This window comes from Acipenser ruthenus, chromosome 2, assembly GCF_902713425.1.
Source record: "Acipenser ruthenus chromosome 2, fAciRut3.2 maternal haplotype, whole genome shotgun sequence".
Taxonomy (NCBI): domain Eukaryota; kingdom Metazoa; phylum Chordata; class Actinopteri; order Acipenseriformes; family Acipenseridae; genus Acipenser; species Acipenser ruthenus.
Window position 1 is genome coordinate 41,102,450 of NC_081190.1, and position 22,015 is coordinate 41,124,464.

Genomic DNA, 22,015 nt, shown 5'->3' on the forward strand with positions numbered 1-22,015 from the left:
AGACCCAGAAACCTGACAGATATATCAAAGCTTCTCACTGAGCCTGTGACGCAGTCATGGCCTCCCTCCGAGGGCATAAAGGGATCTCAGTGCCAGATCTCAGTGCTATTTTTCCTTTCAAGACAGACCTGACAGGAGAGCCTGGTATCAGATAAGTACTTGTTGATTATGACTGTATAATTTTTTCTAATTATTGTGTTTTACACTTAATTTATGCACTATTACATTAATGCTGTAATAGTTTTTCTAGTTACCCCTATATTGTGCACTACAGTCTGTTATTTGTTACGTCCTGCAGTGGCCTTGTGTACTGTGTGAAGCCAGCAGCTTGAGTTGCACCTTCCCAGCTGCATAGCTCCGGATGGAGTTAAATTTAATTCTTGTGGGGGCTCCCTAGTGGCGCATCCAGTAAAAGCACTCGCTAGACCGTGGACAGGAGCTCCCAGGGGGCGGCGCTCAATTGGCGGAGCGTCGCCTGGGGGGAGGGAGGGTTAGGTCGGCCAGGGTGTCCTCGGCTCACCGCGCACCAGCGACCCCTGTATTCTGGCTGGGTGCCTGCGGGCTTGCCTGTAAGTTGCCCAGAGCTGCGTTGTCCTCCAACGCTGTAGCTCTGAGGCGGCTGGACGGTGAGTCTGCAGAGTGTAAAGAAGCGGACGGCTGACGGCACACGCTTCGGAGGACAGCGTGTGTTCATCTTCGCCCCTCCCGAGTCAGCGTAGGGGTGGTAGCGGTGAGCTGAGCCTAAAAAAAATAATTGGCCATTTCAAATTGGGGAGAAAATAATAAAAACTAATTGGCAACGACTAAATTATTAAAAAAATAAATAAATAAATAATAATAATTAATTCTTGTTTTTAATTATGAGACGTATATTTTGTGAACTGTAATTGTGTTATTAACGTTTTCTGTGGAGAAATAATTTTCTCCTGTAGGATTGTCTGTGTGTTTTTCTATAGAAATACTCGCACAGCTGGTGGGCTTAGCAAAGCTGCGCTGGACCAAGATACGTGCTTTGGTTGAGATTTCTTGCAGTCTCATTCACAGTATCTTGCTGCTGTTTTGGTGACTGCTTTTTCATCACCATTTCGAAGGCTGTTAGTACCTCAAACAAACCGACTTTCCTCAGTCTCGTGTTGGTACTGACTCAGTGATTTTACCAGTGGCTTGTGCAGGTGGACATTCCTGTACATTACAACCTGCAGTAAATGCGAACTGGTGGACCCGTACCGTACCGTTACCGAGGTCACCGACCCACTCCATTCCTGACCCTGTACTATACCATACCGAACTGGGACTGAGGTTACTGCACCAGTGCCATTCTTGTACTGACCCGTTACTAAAGTCACCTCATGGGTACTGAACGGTTCTGACCCGGTACTATACTGACCCAGTGCTACAGTCACTGAACCAAACCAGTATCGTACTGGTTCTGACCCTGCGAGACATGAAAGGCCAGTCTGCCTGTTGAGGACAAGCACGGCAGATGCTGTTCCTGCCTGGGGCCAGAGCATGCCACGGAGGCACAGACGAACAGCAGTTTCTGTGAGTTTTGTGCATCTTTCTCCAAGCTCACACTGGATAAATGTCTCTTCCGCAGCTCTACAGAGAGCTCTGCATCCCTCGCTCCTGCACAGCACTCTTCCCCATCACCTTCTGGTAGAGCGGTGGCTGCGTCCTCTCTACCAGATGGCTCTGTGCCAAGGGAGACTGGACGACACACCCGGTAGAAAGTCTTCTTCAACTTCCTCTGCCTCTCCTTCTTCCCCGATGAATAAGAAAAAGAGTTGCCGTTCCAAGCGACTATAATAGTATTCTGGTAGCCTACCAGTCCTATTTGCTGAGGTCCCTCTCTGACAGTCACAGGACCTCACCAGAACAGATGGATGAGCTGAGCCTGGTTAACAAGAACCTGCTCCGTGTATCAAAAACTGAATGGGCAGGCTGTAGGCAGGAATCTGGCTGTGCCGATAGCTGCACGTAGGCAACTTTGGCTTTCCCAGGCACACGTGCCTGACAAAACCAGCAAACCAGCGGCAAACTGGCACCCAAGGCCCCAGCAGCCTTAAAGACGACACAGCAGGCTGCACCTGCTGCCAGAGGTGGTGTTCAGAACCGGCCCATGGCTAATTTTGTGGAGGCTTTATTAGGTTTCGCCGCCTGACACAGAGACAGAATCCTCAGGCCAAGCCACAAGCTGAGCAACAGCCCGAGGAGTTTTCTGCCACAGGCCCAGGGCCCCTTCTCAGGGAGCCATCTGGATATTGGCGTCAGTGCACCAGAGACATCTGGGTGTTTACTACGTTCAGACTGGCTACTCTCTGCAGTTCAAGCATGGTCCCCCTCCCTTTTGGGGCGTGACTCCAACCCACAAGACACTGAGGTGGTGTCTCAGGAGGTAGCAGCTTTGCTGCAAAAATGGGCTATTCGCATGATAGACCCCCTCCAGTTGGAGGAAGGGTTCTACTCCAGGTACTTCTTAGTGCCTAAGCGGGATGGTAGCCTCAGACCAATCCTCGACCTCATATAGGTTAACCTGTCTCTGAGCCGAAGGAGGTTTAAAATGTTGATGTTGCATCAGCTGTTGCAGTCCATCAGGCCAGGTGACCACCAAGGTGGACCTCAAAGACGTCTATTTCCACATCCCCATAACACCAGTGCACAAGAAGTACCTGCGGTTTGCCTTTCAGGGAACAGTGCACGAGTTCTGCGTCTTGCTATTTGGCCTCTGTTTAGCTCCCCGTGCCTTCTCAATGTGCATGAGCAATTGCTATCCTGGCCCCATTGAGACTCAAAGGAATCAGAGTGCTCAATTATCGGGACGACTCGCTCATTTGTGCCCAGTCTCCAGCACAGGCAGAGGCCCACATGGAACTTGTCACCGGCCACCTCCAACGGTTGGGCCTTACGGTGAATCATGCAAAGAGCCAGCTCACGCCTTCCCAGATAGCCTTCTATAGGAGTGTGCTTGGACTACAGGTCTGTCCACTCTGTTGGGCGGCAGAGTGCAGTGAATAACTGCCCGTTTAGAGCTCTTTCAGCTCTACAGAGCGCTTATGATAGTGATGTTCCAGAGACTTCTGGGCTTGTTGACAGCAGCTTCACAGACCCTTCCATTGGGTCTCCTGCCCGTGCGCCCTCTGCAGGCCTGGTTCAACAGCAGGGATTTTCACGCTGAACTGCGACCGCCTGTTGAGTGTCTCATCACTGTCTGAAGGCACTCTCTTGGTGGAAACAGCCTGCCCATCTAAGCCTTGGCATAGCACTGGGCAGTATCACCAGAAGGGAGGTCGTCACCACGCATGCGTCCAACCAGGGTTGGGGCACTGTATGGAATGGCAGAGGGGCGCAAGGAGTGTGAAACCCCCCTTGGCAGGGTCTCCACTGTGTTTTGGAGTTGCAGGCATTTTACCGGGCCTTGCAGAATTTTTTGCAGGAGGTTCGAGGGAGAAGACCTGTGCTTGTCCGTACAGACCACACAAAATTGGTGGCTTACATCAACCACCAGGGCAGCTTCCGCTCGCCCAGTCTCCATCATGTGGCCCGCAAGCTTTTGCTCTGGGCACACAAGAACCACCTCCTCTCACTACGGGCAGTACACTTGCCTGGGGTGACAAACTGGCTTCCCAGCACCTCAGAGTGGAGGTTTGGGAGACAGATCTCTGAACCAGGAATCAACCCACTGTCCCCTCTGTTCTCCATAATAGGAGGCGGGGACCCACTGGCGATTAGATGTCTTGGCACACCAGTGGCCGAGGCAACTGTTATATGCTTTACCCACCTTATGCCATGGTCTGGCCCCTGATCGGCTGCATTTGAGCCATCTGGGGCTTTCTAATATGGTCACTGACACCCTGCAGAATGCCAGAGCACCGTCCACACGTTCCCAGTACGGGTATAGCCTTGTAGCATTCGGTCGTTCGGTGATGGCTTGGGTATACTAACCATTAACTTTCAAGGTCGCTGCGTCGATGATTGCAGCAGGCTTGAAGGAAAAATGAAGCAGACGGAGGCGGGCCATGACTGTGTCACAGGCTTGGTGAGCAGCTTTGATATATCTTATTCATGTTTCTGTGTCTTTTAGGAGGTAAATACCCATTCGGTAAGGGTTACATTTCTATTTCAGGGAACCAGGGTTATGATAATAACCTAATGTTTTTCTACTTTTTAGGGCAATCAAATGTATTCATAAACTTTATATAACCTGTAAACTTATTTTAAAAGCTTTTATGAAATCAGGCTGATTACGATGTGTTTTAATTGCCATATTAAGTGTTGTCTTGTGCACAACAAACAATGGGCTGACAAATATAAACATGTAAATCTCAAAAGAGTTTTGATTCATTGTAACATGAATGTTCTTCTGGTGAATGAGATCAAAGCAGATTTCTGAGTTGTTATGAAAGGGTAGAACTATTTACAACACGTTTGTTTGTTTGTTTGTTTATTAAAATATCTGCTTTATACTTTTTGGTACCATGATTAGTTTGGAGATAATCATTTTTTAGATAATGATAAAAAAATATTTGTGGCTCAGTAGTTTATAATGTTACTATAAAAGTGATGCATATCTATCCTTGACAAAAAAATAAATAAATGGAAATATATCCAGCATTATAATCAAGGTGAAGAATTTTTGCTTTTAAAGTGTTTTTAAATGCTCAGGGTGTGTTTTTTGGAAAAATGGTCTAATTGTCCACCAACATAAACACACAGCATACCTCTACAGGGCCATTGTGTGTATTTTGTATGTGTTTGGAGTTCTTCAAACTGTGCAAACTGTAATATAATTATGAGGGAGTGAGATATGCGTTTTAACTTTGTAAGGGACAGGTTGTTTGCCTCATTCTTTAAAAAAAAAAAAATGAACTGTCAAATTGTATATTTCTGTTTAAAGAGGTAAGATTAATTACAACAAATGATTAGGCAGTTTACTTTTTGTGAAATCTACGTTGTCTTTCTCATGAAACACCAGGCAACATTTTGGCACTGTTTTCTGGCAACCTAAGTAGCCTCTTATTGTAAGGGACATTTTAATAACTCCATGTCAATAGTTCAAACCACAATTTGATCTACTTACTGAAAATTGCTTTAAAATGTCTCCTACAAGTTGCTTGAAAAGTTAAAAGAAAGTTGACATCCATAATAACTGAATGTTTAAAAATGAAAGAATTCTGAACATTTATTCGATTTAAAGCAAATGTATTTTTGTTCTTTGTGTATTTTGATCCAAAAGTCATTTTCTGAATAAACCTCTTGTCTGTGCGTTAATTTGGACAGACATTGGGTAACTCGTTTGGTACCCGTATGGCTTAGAATGACCCATAGATGCCCAATTTCACTTCTTGTGTGTGTATGTATGTATATATATATATATATATATATATATATATATATATATATATATATATATATATATATATATATATATATATATTTCCATAAGATTAAAAACACATTTTCTAAATAGGTCTTTATGTTTTGTTTTTTTTCATTTGTTATCTGTTAAAACCAAAAACTACAAGCCCTAATTTTTTGACTATTGTATGTATCGGGTCATAATGGATATATAACATTCCAAACCAGTTTTCCTGAATGATGTTTCCTTGCTGCTTGTATGAAAAAATATCAGCTCTTCTAGGTTGAAGAGCAATACAATATTTACTGTTTTGTGGGTTGTGATGAAGGCCTTTGTCCATGACATGCCCAGACCCACTGAGGGCTTTAATGAATTAGAAACAGAATTATTTGCAGACCAGTGCTTGTAGTACCATTTATAAAACAATAGAGCAAATATTGAAATCAATAGCTGATCTGGGTTATTAACACTGACTGCACTATAAGAGAACCGCTGTAACTTTTATATTATCACCTGGTTTAACCTGTGCTTGACATGGTGATGACAGATCTGTCTCTGACAAGACTCAAACGGGTTTCAGGAGAAAAGCTTGTTTTTTTTAAATTCTTTCAAAAATTAGGAAAGCTTATGTTACTAAAAGGTTAGATTGTATAAACAGTTGTCTGAATAGGATTTAAAACAGCTTAGGACTGACAAAGTTGTTTTGTTAAATTTTACAAATGCTTTTTTTTTTTACTGAAATGCTGTATATTTCTATAACTTATTATTTAGAGAACAACCAGAATAGTTGTTTTACCAAATTAAATTATTGGGAGAAAGCACTCACACATGCACAGTTTTGGGGAATAAATACATTTTGAGTTGAAAATAAAATGGAATAAAGATGAAAATGAGAGTTATGAGACAAGCCAGTGGTAAGATGCCAGGTCATGTGACTGTCCCTTTCATGATCATGAGCGCCTACATGTATTTATTTATCATCCTTTCCGTTTCATTAACATGTCTACAACCAGTTGTTCGATATTTTCTCGATGTCCAGCACTACAATCAACCTTTACCAATATAACACTGCAAATGATATATGGTGATTGGTCATTTCAGAATTTACCGGACACTGTGCATTTTAAGGTTCTTTCTTCTGTCAGACTACTGTGTCTTCTAATGTCCGACTCAAACCAGAGAATGATGTAGCCATGCCCAATCATTACCATTATATCCTATGACTCAAGGTCAGGTAATTCTAAAAAAAAAAAAAAAAAGACTTGCCTGTGTGGCAGTACAACAGAAGCGAGAGCAGCAGCTCAGCAGCACTCTTAAATGTGTTAAGTGTGTGTGCTCTGTTCTCCCGGTCTCCCAAAATGTAAGTCTGGGTTGTTTGTTAACAGGCTGTCTGCTCTGCTACTGAACCACACATCAACAATGCCGATTAAGAAATGTTTGCCTACGTTAATACGTTTTTTGTGGGGCGGGACCCAGGGGGATACTTCCTTAAAGCGACAGTAGCCTATTGTACATACACAACTTTCACAGGGCTGCGGTGCGAACGAGAATCCAAATTCAAGATCAAGGGAAGCAATATGCAGGGCCCTTTTGTCAAAAAGTGAGTGGACATGGCCCCTACCACTTTTAAAAGTAAGGGGGCCATGACCCCTCTTGACCCCCCGGGTCCAGCGCCCCTGCCTAATATATCAACAGTCGCAACAGCTTGTGAATTCCAAAACAGCCTTTGTTTGGCTGAATTCACTTTTCTTTTGTATTTAAATTTTTGTTGTTTTTATGTGCAGTAAAAAAAATATTATTTTAAATGTTTAAAATTACCCTGTTATCAGTAGGATCATTTGTTAACACTTTGTATTGCCTGGGTTATAACCCCTGACCAGGGTTCATTAACCCCTGATCAGGTCTTAGTCTGAAATTAATACTGTGGGTTTGTCTGACTGGCTGCCTGTCCAAAGTGCATTTTTAGAAAAATAAAAAATTTTCTCTACTACATTGTAGCTGTCAGTAAGCCGTTAGCAATCATTGCTTATACAAAGCTTACTGTATGTGGACAAAACAGAACAAGAAGAAACTAGGGCTGTCAGTCGATTCATGTTTTTGATCTGTTAATTTATGGGCATTAGCTGATTAATCAGTAGATTAATCTGTACACATTTGTAATAAAGGTAACGATATTATAGCAGCTGTCCTGCATAGTAATACTAAAAAATCAGTAGAATAATAAAAAATAAGCCCAATGGGAATTTTGGTCTTTTTAAAAGTATTTTATTATTATTTTTATTTTAGTAAATGTAAAATATTTTCACAGGACAACCGTTCTTTCAGGCCACTGTCAGTCACATACCTGCAAACACAAGACAGCTGAGCTGCGTTTCCAACATCACTTGGCTTCCTTCTGTACTTCTGCATCCAGCAGAACCTGAGGCACCGAAGAGATTAAGCCGTTCGGAATCTTGTTACAGGTACCCGAGAATACTGTGGCTATTGACAAGTGATTGCTTAACATGATGTCATAGTCAGAAATCAGAGAAAGTAATTCCACACAATTACCTATATTTGAGGAATTGGTGCCTTCATTGTGCTCTCTGAGTGCCAGTTCTTGCTTGCCAAGTGTTTAAGAACCTCACAATTATTTCTTACTTGCTCATTGTGAAGTATTGTATCCCTACGCTAGTTTTGAGTGTAACAGTGTAAAATACAGCAACAGCCATACATAGGTTATTAAAAGTGTAACAGTGGCTCGCAAGTGACTTTGGGAACGTTTATGTTTTTGTGATGACTTTGTGAGACATCCCAGATTGCTGTAGTCAGTGCTGCTTCATATCGCCTTTTCTGTACTGAACAAAATCCAGTTCCAACAGTATTCCTTTTTTTCAAGCCACAGATACCTTTCATAATTTCAGTTTGGGAAAAGTGTCGAGTATATCCCTTGTGCCAGTTCAGGTATTTAGTGTGCCTCCATTTTTTCTGAGAAAGTTGATTCATAACCAAATACCAAATATCTCAGTTTGTATGTGTGTGTGTATATATATATATATATATATATACAGACGTGCTCAAATTTGTTGGTACCCCTCCACAAAAAACGAAGAATGCACAATTTTCTCTGAAATAACTTGAAACTGACAAAAGTAATTGGCATCCACCATTGTTTATTCCATATTTAATAGAAATCAGACTTTGCTTTTGATTTTTTATTCAACATAATATTGTAAATAATAAAACAAATGAAAATGGCATGGACAAAAATGATGGGACCGCTAACCTAATATTTTGTTGCACAACCTTTAGAGGCAATCACTGCAATCAAACGTTTCCTGTAGCTCTCAATGAGACTTCTGCACCTGTTAACAGGTAGTTTGGCCCACTCTTCCTGAGCAAACTGCTCCAGCTGTCTCAGGTTTGATGGGTGCCTTCTCCAGACTGCAAGTTTCAGCTCTTTCCATAGATGTTCGATAGGATTCAGATCAGGACTCACAGAAGGCCACTTCAGAATAGTCCAATGTTTTGTTCTTATCCATTCTTGGGTGCTTTTAGCTGTGTGTTTTGGGTCATTATCCTGTTGGAGGACCCATGACCTGCGACTGAGACAGAGCTTTCTGACACTGGGTAGTACGTTTCGCTCCAGAATGCCATGATAGTCTTGAGATTTCATTGTGCCCTGCACAGCAAAGCAGCCCCAAAACATAACCGAGCCTCCTCCATGTTTCACTGTAGGTATGGTGTTCTTTTCTTTGAAAGCTTAATTTTTTTCATCTGTGAACATAGAGCTGATGTGACTTGCCAAAAGCTCCAGTTTTGACTCATCTGTCCAAAGGACATTCTCCCAGAAGGATTGTGGCTTATCAATATGCATTTTAGCAAATTCCAGTATGGCTTTTTTATGTTTTTCTTTCAAAAGTGGAGTCCTCCTGGGTCTTCTTCCATGGAGCCCACTTTCGCTCAAAAAGCGACGGATGGTGCGATCAGAAACTGACGTACCTTCACCTTGGAGTTCAGCTTGTATCTCTTTGGCAGTTATCCTTGGTTCTTTTTCTACCATTCGCACTATCCTTCTGTTCAATCTGGGGTCGATTTTCCTCTTGCGGCCGCGCCCAAGGAGGTTGGCTACAGTTCCATGGACCTTAAACTTCTTAATAATATTTGCAACTGTTGTCACAGGAACATCAAGCTGCTTGGAGATGGTCTTGTAGCCTTTACCTTTACCATGCTTGTCTATTATTTTCTTTCTGATCTCCTCAGACAACTCTCTCCTTTGCTTTCTCTGGTCCATGTTCAGTGTGGTGCACACAATGATACCAAACAGCACAGTGACTACTTTTCTCCATTTAAATAGGCTGAATGACTGATTACAAGATTGGAGACATGTGTGATACTAATTAAAGAAACTAATTAGTTTGAAATATCACTATAATCCAATAATTTATTATCTTTTCTAAGGGGTACCAACAAATGTGTCCAGGCCATTTTAGAATATCTTTGTAGAATAAGCAATAATTCATCTCTTTTCACAGCTTCTTTGCTTTATTCTATGACATACCAAAGACATGCAAGTATACATGATAAAATAGCTTTTAATTTCATCACTTTTCAGGAGGAATGAAGCATTATTTCAATGAGCTGTAAGGGTACCAACAAATTTGAGCACGTCTGTATATATATATTCATTTGTAAAAAGCATTTTAAAAATATTACTTAGAAGTTCTCAATATAATTCTCAATAACAGTCTCTACAATAAGCAATATCATGCAAAATCCAGCAATTTCATTCATGCCTGGCTATGGTATGGAACCCTCATACACAGGAACGCAGAATAACTTTTTCTTTTTTTTAAGTAGCATACATTTGTATTTTAAATTTTTTATTGCATTATAACAAATTCAGTGAGAACAATTGCACTTTCCTTTTGCGATCAGTTTTAAAACATCAGATGTGAGTGTGACAGACTTGACAGCGATAATAGGTAGTCCTCCAAAAATGTACGCGCCCCTCATTTATTTTATTGAAATACCAAATCACACAATATGTCACTCAAAACCACTTGACAAATGTGGGGGGCACTGGCTGAACAGCTGACATTTTGAGTTACGTTTCACTTTCAATATATCAGAATGTTAAAGTAAACTTATATGTCTCTTAGTAGATGCAACACAGATGCTATATTATTTTTACTGATATGTATTTGGAGTTTACAAGGACACACTATCACAATTGTTACATTGTTCCTTTTCGATTTGTTTTCAAACGGCCGCAGCTTTTTCTTTTTATTGATGAGTCGGTTTTCGGTGAAACAATTTAGTCTGCCGGGTTTTTTTCCATCATGGAACAGATATTGATACATTGGGTCGTATATACAGGTAAAGATTATTGATGCAGCATTGCCACCGGGAATGCAGTTAAAGCTCATGTAGTCCAGGGTGCATGGCACATCTTAATGTACTCGCATCAAAAATACAGCAGCAGCCATACATAGGTTATTAAAATGTGCCCTGAGCCCTGGACTATGATGTCAATGATAGGTCGAAATACATTGAAATTATTCAATATGTGTTCTCTATGCCATGTGCCATATAGCAACACATTTGTAGAGCTAATTTTTGTTTGGGGGGTTGGGGGGGATTGGGTTGGTCATGTAAGTGGCCCGCAGGTCATTTGGCCCACCATGTAATTTAATTGCTGACCCTTGCCCTAGCATATTTATGTCTTGCCTCTGCTCACTAATGATTGGACAGCTTAAAACCAGGGCAGATCTTTGACTTTCCCATTGCTTAAACTCCCAATGATGACCCGCCTCTGCTCACTCATGATTGGACACCTGTATAACAAGGGGCACATCTTTGGCTCTCCCATTGGTTAAACCTACGAAAGACCTTCTACTGTTTGTCCCGCCGATTGGACTGCCACAGAGAAAATGCAGATCTTCTATTGGTTGATTTTATTTTATATACGAAAATAAAATTCTGCACGATAAAATTGTAAAAACTAAAATAACCTTTGATCAACTCTTTAGTTGATTAATAAGTCTGATTAATCTATTAATCGCAGTAGCCCTAGAAGAAACCCATCTTTTTCACTGCTGATGCGCTGGGGAGGCAAAATAAGCTGATCCCTGGAGCCAGCATTACACTTCAGCCATCAACACCAGGCAGAAGGTTATCTACATCATCAGATGGAAAGAAACGCAAATGGATGGAGATGCAGATGGATCACATTAGTTTACTGTAAAGCTACGTCTTAGTTGGCATCTGCTTAATAAACAAATAATAATAATAAATCAGCATGAAGTTTTAACATCTAATCTCATGTAATGGAAATCATAATCTTAATCGGAGCAGCCCTAGAAGAAACCCATCTTTTTCACAGCTACTGTTGTAGTTAAATAGATTTTTTTTTTCTGATAAAATGCCTCTTTGTGTATTGTATAATCATATATACATTTTGTGTGTGTGAATATTAATATGACTAAAGTAAAGTGGGAAAACCAAACCAATAGGCACTCAAAATCTTAAAAAACTGTTTTATGGATATACTTTGAGACTGGAGAGGGTCATTGCTGTGTTCCTTAAAAGATTCATTTGTATCCATCCACCTCCCCCAATTCCACCCTCGTAGCTGTCCCTTGGTGCTATCTGTTATGGGGAGTCTACTGCCTTGTCCAGCAGGCCAGGTGGCAATTGTCATTTATGTACACCACATAATCATCAATAAAATATCATTCAGTTGCTTCTGTGTTGTGGGGGTTTGTCCTGATCTACTGAAATATAGATTTCTTTCCATATTCCTAGTGCTCTCAGATTTGGAAGAGTCATCAATCATGTGCTTTAAATAGAGTGGGGGGGGGGGGGGGGGGAGAACTGTAAATAATAAGTCCTTGAGGAGACAACATCAGAGGTCTGTGTATGCAGTATGAGCAGTAAATTGATCCTTTTGCAGGCTGGATGTGCAGCAGATGTATGAACATTTGTCTATGTAGCTTTCAGTTAGGACCAGCATTGTGCCAGTTTTCAGCCCAGGCAGAAACAGTCAAGGCAGCATATCTGTTTATGCCAAATCCATGTTTGATATGGCTTTACTACATTCAGGAACCAGAGTATGGTGATTATATTACACTAGAAATAACCTGGATATGTACCAGCCAATATCCCGGTCTTTTGGTGGATGAATTGTGTAGTTAGGGTATGCCAAATGTCAGAATGTTATTTTCCAGCTGGGTTATTTATACAGATTAATAAAAATTTCCCAAAATTTCATATAATAATTCCAAGAAAACAAGTACACACATTAATACAGTACCTGAGTCTAGAAAGTATATCCATGAAGCAATGGATATACTTTGAGTGGAGACTGGAGAGGCTTTGTGCTGTACTCTTAAAGGGTACTGTGGCGGAGTGTCCTGCCCCTATTTATTATTATTTGTATTTTTGTTTGCGGCGCGGATAAAAGCGCAGCGTCTTTTGTTATTTATAATTTAAAACCCTGTGAGGATGCATGGCTGATCAGCTACTGATTATTTAACTAGCATGTAACACAATAAAATAAAAAGGTCCTTATGTACCCTTTAAGTAAAAATGGTGGATATGTCTGAGACATTTGATATGGTCAAAAAATCTATGTATTCTTCTATAACAGCTTACAAAGGTAAATCCATTACACTTCAGTTTTCATAAAGATTCGATTTACTTCCAACATAAATGAAGTATGTGGCTGCTACAGTCAAGTTAATTTCCACCTCTGATGCACTTTGGGATTAGTATAATTGTATAACTGCATAATTATAACAAATGTGTTTTTAGGAAAGAGTGAACCCTAATTGACATTTATCCAGGTGTTGGCATTGTTAGAGTAGTTAGAATGTCTACAATATTATGAAATCTCCAAAGCCGGTTTGACAAGGCTTTTTCTGTCTGTTTTTTGTTTTATGTGGTAAGATACAAACAATTGTAAATGGTGAATCTGTGGAATAATCCACTGTTTTCCTAATTCAGAGGCATTGCAAATGCCATTGTAACTGTCATTGTAAATGCCATTGATTGTCTACCGCTTCTTACAAAATAATTGACTTTCAGAAAGGAAAATAAGCAATTGACTACTGTGGATTCGTTGACTGGTTTCTTTGACAAATGTCTATCTATGTATTCTTCTGTAACAGAATGCTGTATTGACAGTGTCGTGGTAGGTATTTCAATGGTTTTGTCCATTCTGCTGTTAGCAAACTTGCTGCTCCTGCACCTTCTCTGTCTCCTTAATAAATGCTGTTTAAGTTACAAACTTCATATTTTAAGGGTTATATAAATGCCTCAGGATGAGATTTTTATGTTGATGTAACATGGCAATCATAGGTCAGATTTCTGGATGATGGGACCCAAATTCTTTCTGATACAAATTTGAAAACAGTTGTATTTTTTTATTCTCTTGGAGACATTTAAATGTGTTCTAAAAACTAATATAGTATTTATCTTGTTCTCGGAATGTTGCATCTCTAACTTTCTTCAGAGGCAAAAAAAAAATTGCTATAATTCCCACACTAATCTGCAAACTGATACATAGATGAAAATGGTTTTATCTCTTTTTTGTAGATTTAATTTTGTAATTCTTGCCAGAACTATTTCTTGAAATGGTAGCAGAATTATTTAGTAGAATTGATATTATGAACTATGCTTGTTTCTTGTGACCCAGCTGCAAGTTGTAAGACTTGGTTGGTTTTTAACAGGAACAAATGATTGTTGAACTGTTAGTGTCATAATAATCCATTTGTGGTTCAGCAATTTACACCTCCACTATTTTATTTTGAACTTCAAGATGCTTTTTGCATCCATCTTGGACCTCAATTCAATAGACTTGAAACTCGACCTTCACTTTACACTCCCTGTGTAACAATCCCTGTTGGCCCTGCTCCTGTGTCCGTGCAAGAAGCAAGATCGGAGTTCATGGTATAAAAATGTACTGTTAAGAATGAACAGTTAATAGTCTCTTCATTCATTCATTCCAGCACGGTTCATGTGCTCCTTACTGACCACTGCAGAAAACCACAAGTCTGCAGTACCCATGATAAAACACGACTCTCTTTGCTCATTGGTGCTTGTGGGGATTTGTTGTTGTTGGTCATTCAGACATTAAAACATTTGAAAGTGAGGCCAAGTCGAATACATGCTCAATCACAGAGCTGCTGTTTAGGATCAAAACTATAATCCTGTTGAAACCTGGCATGTAAATGTTGATTCACCTTGAAGATCCTATTACACCTGGCTGTCACTCTTCCAGAATGCCCAGCGCCTGTGTGATACTTATGATAAGCAATGCTATGCCTATTGACTCTTTCAAAATGACTACAAAAGAAAAGGTATAAAAACACAAATGGGTATTCTAGGGTCTTAATGGGTAGAGATGTGCACTAGGTAGATAATTAAAATCATTTACAACAGTAACCTTTTACAGAATGTCAGAGATCCAAAAAGATAACACCATTGTTCATTAAAAGGTAAAAATTTCCATGCTATACTTGCCTTTGGGCTTTTCAGAGCTGTGACTTCATTGATACTGTAGTTTCTTGGTTTTTAGTCTTAGATGCCAGGTACTAGATTAGCACAGCCTGTTTGTTTAGAATATCGGCTGCCAGAGTGAATTTGATATTCTGACAATGACTTCATTGAAAAGCACAACCCAGAAGTGACAGGCAGTGTCCTAATCTTCTAAATCTTAGTTCCCCTTGTCAAAATAATTTCAGATTGACAAGGAGTACTTTGTATACCAGAAAAGTTCAATGCATGATTTAAGGGTGAGTGACATGTTTCCACCAATATGAACAAGACCAAGAATTAATTGAAGAAATAAATACATATACAGTACTGTTAGTACAATATGTTGGTTCAATTGTTTTTCTTTAGGCCTCAAGTCTAAAATTACTTTGTCCCTTGTTCCCTGTATAGATAGATGGATGGTATGCTTGTTTGTGGGTGAGCAATCAGTTATTTATTCAACGTCATCTTTTTGTAAGATTGACCTGTTGGAGGAAACAGTATAAGTTACAACTGCATCATTAAGCCTTAAGAATAACCACACCAGTGCTTGTATAACCAGCCCGTATATGTTTGTGGGACATAAAGCCAATGTTTGGAAGGCAAAAGTCAGTTTAGAAATCTGTTCCATGCTTCATAGCATTACTGTGCATCAAGGTGTGCCTGGTATTAATACACTAGACAAGGACAGTATAAGGCTATCAGGAGCAGAAAAGGACACCTGTCATATACAGTACACGGTAATGGTGGTTATTGTGTTCTTATAATATAGTTTGTGTAGTAGCTTTTACGTGACATCACAAACATGTATGACTTATGTCGGTATAATTAACAATATTCAGTGTTAAAAACTCACACTAGCCCTGCACCCAGTCCTGGGTTTCCAAACTACCATCAATTAAGTATATAATTTAAATGATTCAGTTGCCAGGAATTTGAGCAACCCTTACAGCTGTATGAACAGCTCCAATAGTCAACCTACAGATACAGGTGAGGCTTGTTCACGTAATCAGTTCAGAGCAGATTTAGCAGGGGCAAGGGCTGTGGATTTCAATAATATACCTAAACAAGGGAAGTTATGAATCCCAGGACTGGGTGCCGGGCTAGTGGAAGTTTCTAACCCTGCAATATGTAATGTAACCATATACCTTCCCTGTCAATAAACAAGATCATGTTTGGATCTACTTAAGAGAGCCATTATGGATCATGGATTTGGATAAATTTACTATCTACTAATCCACACTGCTGCATGCATACACACAGACATGACATGAGCAGTTGGCAACTTAGTCAAGTTATTTTATTTTATTTGTAACTAGGCAGCCAGTTAATATGAGAGCATTTCACAGTATATACCCTGTTTGTTTCTATACAGTTTTATTTTCAAGGCAGTTCTGTTTTCCTTTTCATGGTACACACCAATCTATATCCCTCAGCGGTGTTGCTGTATGGAGTTGCTTCCATTCCCTCCAGAAGGCATCTTTACAAAATAAATGGGTAACTGGATGATTTGATAAAAAAAAAAAAAAAAAAAAAAATAGAGGTTGCAGACCTTAATAGCGGACCTCATCTGAATTTTGAAGTACTTATCTAATGAAATATTAAGAAGCACTTAGAGCTTCTGAACAAATATCTTTATCCATCCCCTGGAGAGAGTAATGAAACTGAGCATGTGCTACTTACGAACCCCCCACACCCCCCACTGCTGCCAGTCTTTATGTGACTCCTCCTGTTCAGCATTTTGCTTTTTCCCTCTAATGGCCGATAACCACTTTAGTCCTTTCAAATAAGTGTTTTAACACATTACCCAAGAAGCCAATTAGATGCATCTCATGGTCATTGTAAAAGCCAGAAATTACCTGATGCCTCAGAAATAAATTGAGTTTGTTCACTAAAAGAAGTCTGGGTCTCCTTCTCGAAGCTCCAGTGATTACTTATGTGCCCTTGACTCAATTGCCAAAATTATATTTCTGAATTTGCTGTGGTTTAATATGAGAGTCATTGTGTGAATCACTAGTAATTTTATTTAAAATAAAAAAAATACATTACCAATATTTAGAGCCCCATGAAATTATTTATATTTTTTTTATAATTTTTGGTTTTATTTATCACAAATTTCATTTTATTTAGTTTTATTACAGATACACATTAATAAAACAACTCACAACACCTCTAAAAGTATTAAGTACGTTGTAATGCCAAATTTTATATTATTTTGAGATGTGTTTTGAAATTTTAAAAATACATTAATAGAAGTGTAAGTAATCACACGGACATGATGCAGTGAACCGATGACGCATGTGCATATCTCAAAATAATGCAGCATGGAATAAAATGGTTCAATAATACTTTAGTGTGTGGTGTTTGCCTACGAGACTGACAATGATTGGTGTGTACAGGGCTTGTTGTATATTAATATAAAATAAACTTGATTATACTGCCTTTGTATTTTTAGTAGTATTAGGAATAAAACATGTCTGCTAGCGTATGTGATTTTTTTAATCCCACAATATCTCGATATTGAAATTGATATCGATATCATATCAAATTATCGATATTGGTGCCCATCACTTCAGGTTTTTGTTGTAATGTCATACAGTACAATGTTCACTTGTTCACATCTAACCATTTTGTAATTAATAACAAATTATCAGCCAATAGGAGTACTGCTATTTGATTTCAAGATGATGACGAGCAATCAATGTTAAAATGAACTCCCACAGGTTTGAGAGATAACGTAAAAGCAATGAAAGAAATGTTTAACATAGAACAGTTTTGCAAAATTACTTTATGTAGTGTTGGAAAACAGTGAATGTAACAATACAGACGTGCTCAAATTTGTTGGTACCCCTCCACAAAAAACGAAGAATGCACAATTTTCTCTGAAATAACTTGAAACTGACAAAAGTAATTGGCATCCACCATTGTTTATTTCATATTTAATAGAAATCAGACTTTGCTTTGGATTTTTTATTCAACATAATATTGTAAATAATAAAACAAATGAAAATGGCATGGACAAAAATGATGGGACCGCTAACCTAATATTTTGTTGCACAACCTTTAGAGGCAATCACTGCAATCAAACGTTTTCTGTAGCTCTCAATGAGACTTCTGCACCTGTTAACAGGTAGTTTGGCCCACTCTTCCTGAGCAAACTGCTCTAGCTGTCTCAGGTTTGATGGGTGCCTTCTCCAGACTGCAAGTTTCAGCTCTTTCCATAGATGTTCGATAGGATTCAGATCAGGACTCATAGAAGGCCACTTCAGAATAGTCCAATGTTTTGTTCTTATCCATTCTTGGGTGCTTTTAGCTGTGTGTTTTGGGTCATTATCCTGTTGGAGGACCCATGACCTGCGACTGAGACAGAGCTTTCTGACACTAGGCAGTACGTTTCGCTCCAGAATGCCTTGATAGTCTTGAGATTTCATTGTGCCCTGCACAGATTCAAGGCACCCTGTGCCAGGCTCAGCAAAGCAGCCCCAAAACATAACCGAGCCTCCTCCATGTTTCACTGTAGGTATGGTGTTCTTTTCTTTGAAAGCTTCATTTTTTCGTCTGTGAACATACAGCTGATGTGACTTGCCAAAAAGCTCTAGTTTTGACTCATCTGTCCAAAGGACATTCTCCCAGAAGGATTGTGGCTTGTCAATATGCATTTTAGCAAATTCCAGTCTGGCTTTTTTATGTTTTTCTGTCAAAAGTGGAGTCCTCCTGGGTCTTCTTCCGTGGAGCCCACTTTCGCTCAAAAAGCAACGGATGGTGTGATCAGAAACTGACGTACCTTCACCTTGGAGTTCAGCTTGTATCTCTCTGGCAGTTATCCTTGGTTCTTTTTCTACCATTCGCACTATCCTTCTGTTCAGTCTGGGGTTGATTTTCCTCTTGCGGCCGCGCCCAGGGAGGTTGGCTACAGTTCCATGGACCTTAAACTTCTTAATAATATTTGCAACTGTTGTCACAGGAACATCAAGCTGCTTGGAGATGGTCTTGTAGCCTTTACCTTTACCATGCTTGTCTATTATTTTCTTTCTGATCTCATCAGACAACTCTCTCCTTTGCTTTCTCTGGTCCATGTTCAGTGTGGTGCACACAATTATTATTATTATTATTATTCATTTCTTAGCAGACGCCCTTATCCAGGGCGACTTACAATTGTTACAAGATATCACATTATTTCACCTTATACAGTTATCACTTTTTTTTTTTTTTTTTTTTTTTTTTTTTTTTTTAAACATACAATTGCCCATTTATACAGTTGGGTTTTTACTGGAGCAATCTAGGTAAAGTACCTTGCTCAAGGGTACAACAGCAGTGTCCCCCACTGGGGATTGAACCCACAACCCTCCGGTCAAGAGTCCAGTGTCCTAACCACTACTCCACAATGCTGCCCAATGATACCAAACAGCACAGTGACTACTTTTCTCCATTTAAATAGGCTGAATGACTGATTTCAAGATTGGAGACATGTGTGATACTAATTAAAGAAACTAATTAGTTTGAAATATCACTATAATCCAATTATTTATTATCTTTTCTAAGGGGTACCAACAAATGTGTCCAGGCCATTTTAGAATATCTTTGTAGAATAAGCAATAATTCATCTCTTTTCACAGTTTCTTTGCTTTATTCTATGACATACCAAAGGTATGCAAGTATACATGATAAAATAGCTTTTAATTTCATCACTTTTCAGGAGGAATGAAGCATTATTTCAATGAGCTGTAAGGGTACCAACAAATTTGAGCACGTCTGTATAATGCAAGTGTATAGAATTAAAAAAAAAAGAATATAATCCACATATATTTCCATATTACAATGAAACTACCACCAGCACATGAAAATGTTTATTATATGTAGAAATGTATACAGTATAAGACAAGATCATATTTTCACAAAATGTGAAAACATTATGTCTGACTGTTAGTGTTCAAGATTATATACAGCCTACCTGTTTGAACTGAGATGAACTGAAACAAATATTGATTTCAAGAACAAACCTGTACTGGAGTTTAATTGATGGAAAGAAAATCAAGTTTCTATTCAATTAGTCGGTGGAAGACTGTGTTTTACAACTTTAAAACTCTTTTTTATCCATCACCTGTTAGCGTGTCCATTGAAACCTTGTATATATATATATATATATATATATATATATATATATATATATATATATATATATATAAAGGGACAATGCTCAGTTTGACACACTCCCAAAGTGCATGCGCACACAGTGAAAATATGATGTGTTATTATACAATATTATCCATGCAGTAACGTTAAAAATCACTGAAGTTCATGCCTCCCTGTTGTGGTTGCTAAAAAAGTTGCATAATTTAAAAATCACAAATAATTATGGATTACAATAGATACACAAGCTCTAGCTCCACTTTTCTTTTACTGCAGCCGTGCATCATCTCTGGTAACTGCAACTTGTTTTTTGTGTAATTAGTGCACTAATGAGATCCTTTTCATTGTATTCCATAGCCCCACCACCTATGTGCTTGATGAAGATGAGCCCCCGTTTCTGGAGGAGGTTGATTACAGTGCTGAGAGCAATGAGGATGCTGATGTGAACGAGAATGCTGCTGACAATGATCCTTCTACCCAGGAAGACGTGCTGTCGGACTCTGAGGCAACCAGAGTCTACCTACACTGAGCATTACATTTAAAGAGAGAGCCATATTTAAGCTGACAGTAACAAGAAAGCAAATGTTAGTGCTTAAGGAATTTGGATTTATCGGTAGCTTTTACATTTTTAGCATTACGTTTTGATTGTATTTGTTTAACTTAATATTGCTGCATGGCTATCTTAATTTATCTTGTATGAGTTTTATATGTTTCTGTGTTTGTCAAACCTCCGCACTAGCTCATTGTGCTGTTGTGCATGTGTTTTTGTGAAGAGTGCAGAGTTGTACAGCTTTTTGCTGTAGTATTTAATTCAATGATGTACTGTATGTATTTCTTGAAACATTGAGTATCTTTATGTGATTGTGCTGAAAATCATATGAAGCTTGCTCTAAAATTATGTAACACAAATTAAAATGAGGTAATTCGTTTGGATAACGATACTACCTTTACAAGAATCAAAAACTTAAAATAAACATCAAAAGAATTGGCCTTCAGGGCACATAAATGGTTTGATGCTGTTTTTTTTTACTTCTATGAAAAACAAGACTGAATTGAGATTTAAAATTGACATTGTTATTGCCACAGACCTAGACTGAGAAAATCAAGAGAGGTATGGCTACAAAGCTAGCAGGGTCGTGTTCAAAACAAGGTGGCACGTTCTTGCATGCCTCCCTCAGCAGCTGAACTATAGTGCTCTACAAGGTCTATGTACAGTGTACAAGATAAACCTGCCAGTAAATCTACTTTAATCATGGAACGTGATAAAGCTAACCAACATTATAGTAATACTTTGGCCTGTCTGTTACAAAGGGTGTCTTATTAATATGCATTAAGGACGGGGGGGGGAGAAGAATGTTATGTCGAGATCACATGATCGTTTATCTTGACATAACACATGTTTAATTTTTTTTCCATGTCCTCAGTGAGCCACCATACTTACATGATAATGACAACCACACTTCTTTAAACAGGTCTTACAACCACTTCTAACTGCATTCTTCTAACTGTTCTTATACACTTAATATTTGTTCTGATATGGCTTGAATGAATGCCCTGTCATTCCTTTGTAGTCTGTATGTCATTTTTAGAATTTAAAAACTTTCTACATGATTATCATGCAGGAAAATCAAATAATCAATAAAACATTTAACCATGTTCTACCATGCGCTATACAGTATGCCTGATGATACACACTTTGAAAAGCATGCTGTTCCCATAAGTACAATGTTCTCTTTTTCCAGTTACGGCTCATTAGAAATGAGTGCTTCTATGAAAAACAGCTGTGCCATACCCCTGCATATGAAGGTGTTGGCAGCATTGTCCTTCTATATCTGATGGTCATTTCAAAGGGGTATTTGCATCCAGTGTAATGTTACTGCCAAGAGATTATCAATGCAACTGTAGCCTATCGGAACTCTGGATACATACATTATATGATTTGCAATGCGTCCCTGGCTTTTAACACCTGTATCTAATCCACACATGAACAAAGAACAGGCATACAATAGGGCA

General features: G+C 39.0%; 1 protein-coding gene across 5 annotated transcripts in view; it reads left to right on the plus strand.

Moving 5' to 3' along the window:
- LOC117409310 (cytosolic carboxypeptidase 1-like) overlaps positions 1 to 21,008 on the plus strand; it is a 108,395-nt gene extending 87,387 nt beyond the window's left edge. For 3 of the 5 annotated variants that reach the window (XM_058995965.1, XM_034015144.3, XM_058995966.1), the window contains one exon: positions 20,360 to 21,008. In XM_058995965.1, coding sequence (XP_058851948.1) covers positions 20,360 to 20,531 — 172 coding nt within the window. In that variant the 3' untranslated portion in view covers positions 20,532 to 21,008. Of the gene's footprint in view, positions 1 to 7,664; positions 7,813 to 20,359 lie in introns of those variants that run through there. The other 2 variants (XM_058995972.1, XM_058995968.1) reach the window with 2 other exon arrangements.
- The last annotated feature ends 1,007 nt before the right edge of the window (positions 21,009 to 22,015 follow it).